This window comes from Triticum urartu, chromosome 2A (genome assembly GCF_056163025.1).
Source record: "Triticum urartu cultivar PI428250 chromosome 2A, HENAU_Tu73, whole genome shotgun sequence".
Lineage (NCBI taxonomy): Eukaryota > Viridiplantae > Streptophyta > Magnoliopsida > Poales > Poaceae > Triticum > Triticum urartu.
Window position 1 is genome coordinate 82940051 of NC_141874.1, and position 2080 is coordinate 82942130.

At 59.0% G+C, this 2080-nt stretch overlaps 1 protein-coding gene across 1 annotated transcript; it reads right to left on the bottom strand.

Moving 5' to 3' along the window:
• Nucleotides 1-269: 269 nt before the first annotated feature.
• Nucleotides 270-1814, bottom strand: LOC147983951 (uncharacterized). The gene is made up of 2 exons (XM_087539645.1): nucleotides 768-1814; nucleotides 270-665 (listed from the first exon to the last, which is right to left on the bottom strand). Exons 1-2 carry the CDS (start codon nucleotides 1812-1814, stop codon nucleotides 270-272), a joined length of 1443 nt encoding a protein of 480 aa, XP_087395771.1.
• Between the last annotated feature and the right edge of the window lie 266 nt (nucleotides 1815-2080).

Here is a 2080-nt window from a genome sequence, read left to right on the forward strand (position 1 = left end):
AAATAACCATGGAAGAAGAGATCCAGAATAAAAATTTCAACGAAGAAGATATCCAGAATAAATATTTCAGCAACTAGAATGAAAATGCCTTGGCTCCAAGAGCATGATAGAGACCGAATTTCCATCCTTATTAACAATGCCATTCATGCATCTTAACCATGCCAAAACTAAATAAAATGAGGCGAGACGCATGACCATGCACTACGCATGAGGATCCACTACTCGCATATAGGAGCAAAATGACTCGATGCTCCATGATCGGCGCCTCACTACAACCCGAACTCCATATCGTCCCAGAACTGCAACGTTAACATATCATCATCGACGAAGTTTGCGCTTGAGCTGGTGCCGGCGCCGTCGTGGCCACCAGTATTGTAGCCATTTCCATTATAGGCTAGGGCGCCGTGGCCCCCCTCGGACCTCACCCTGTCACGCCAGCCCTCCTGCTGCTGCGGTGGCGCCTGATACATCGGTGGAGGGCCCACGTCGACGCTGTCGGTAACATATGGCACCTGGGACTGGAAGACCGGTGGCTGCCAGCCTTCCTGCTGTTGCGGCACCGCCTGATACATCGGCGGAGGCCCCATGTCGACACTGCCGGTGACGTATGGCACCTGGGGCTGGAAGACTTGTGGCTGCCAACCCTCCTCCTGTTGCGGCGGCGCCTGATACATCGGCGGATGACCCATGCCGATGTTGCCGGTGATGTTTGGTACCTGGGGCTGGAGGACCGGTGCCTGCAAGCCCTCCTGCTGTTGCGGCGGCACCTGATACATCGGCGGAGGCCCCATGTCGACGTTGTTGGTGACGTTTGGCACCTGGAGCTGGAAGACCGATGGCTGCCAGCTCTCCTGCTGCTGCGGCGGCGCTTGATACATCGGCGGAGGCCCCATGTCGACGCTGGCGGTGGCGTTTGGTGCCTGGCGCTGGAAGACCGGTGGCTGCCAGCCCTCCTGCTGCTGTAGCGGCACATGATACATCGGCGGATGCCCCATGTCGACGCTGCCGGTGACGTATGGCGCCTGGGGCTGGAAGGCCGGTGGCTGCCCGCCGGCCTGCTGCTGCGGCGGCGCTTGATACATCGGCGGAGGCCCCATGTCGGCGCTACCAGCGGCGTATGGCGCCTGGGGCTGGAAGACCGGTTGCTGCCCGCCCGCCTGCTGCGGCGGCGGCGCTTGAGACATCAGTGGAGGCCCCATGTCGGCGCTGCCGGCGACGTATGGCTCCTGGGGCTGGAAGACCGGTGGCTGCCCGCCCGCCTGCTGCTGCGGCGGCGCTTGATACATCGGCGGAGGCCCCATGTCGGCGCTGCCGGTGATGTATGGCGCTTGGGACTGGAAGACCGGCGGGTGCGAGTTGCTTTTAGCTATGCGCTCGACGAGGCTCTTGTGGATCTCCCCCGGCTTACAACCAACCCTGGCGACCTCCTCGGCGCTGAGGTTGCCACCGAGCATGGCCTTGTGCAGGAGGGCCCTGATGTTGCGGTCCTCACGCTCGCTCTGGAGCTTGTTGGCCTGATGCTGGAGCTTGGCGAGGCACTTGGTGAGGAACTCCTCCTGGCTCGTCGTCTTCTTGAACTGCGGCATGTTCGGCATGGCCTTGTATCGATTCAACATAGCCACCGCCTCAGCATGGGACGGGTAAACATCCGGCTCCGACGCGCCCTCGTCATACACCAGCACGCAGGCCTTGGTGTTGCACAGGATGCCCAACTCGCCCACCTTCTTCATCAGGTAGTTGCGGCGCGTCTCGTAGGTACGGCGACGGATGGAGTCCTCGCCGATGTACCGGAGGGGCACCTTCTTGCGAACCATTGCCGGTCAAAGGGTAAAACTACCAGAGGAAAAGGGAAGTCGCTAGTTTTTGGCGAGTTGAAAGCAAGGGAGAAGGCGTGGATTTATAGGGGAGGATCGGCCAGGATGAGCATGTTGTAGCCTTCCGGCCTTCACTGTGCTCATCTCTAACTTTGGCATCCATTTACAGCCTTTCACTCTCTACGTAGATATGCATGGTAGTGCTAGCTAGCCCATTAATGCGTCCTAAAACTATAGAATTTCTTTATAATTGCAAATTTGCTCTG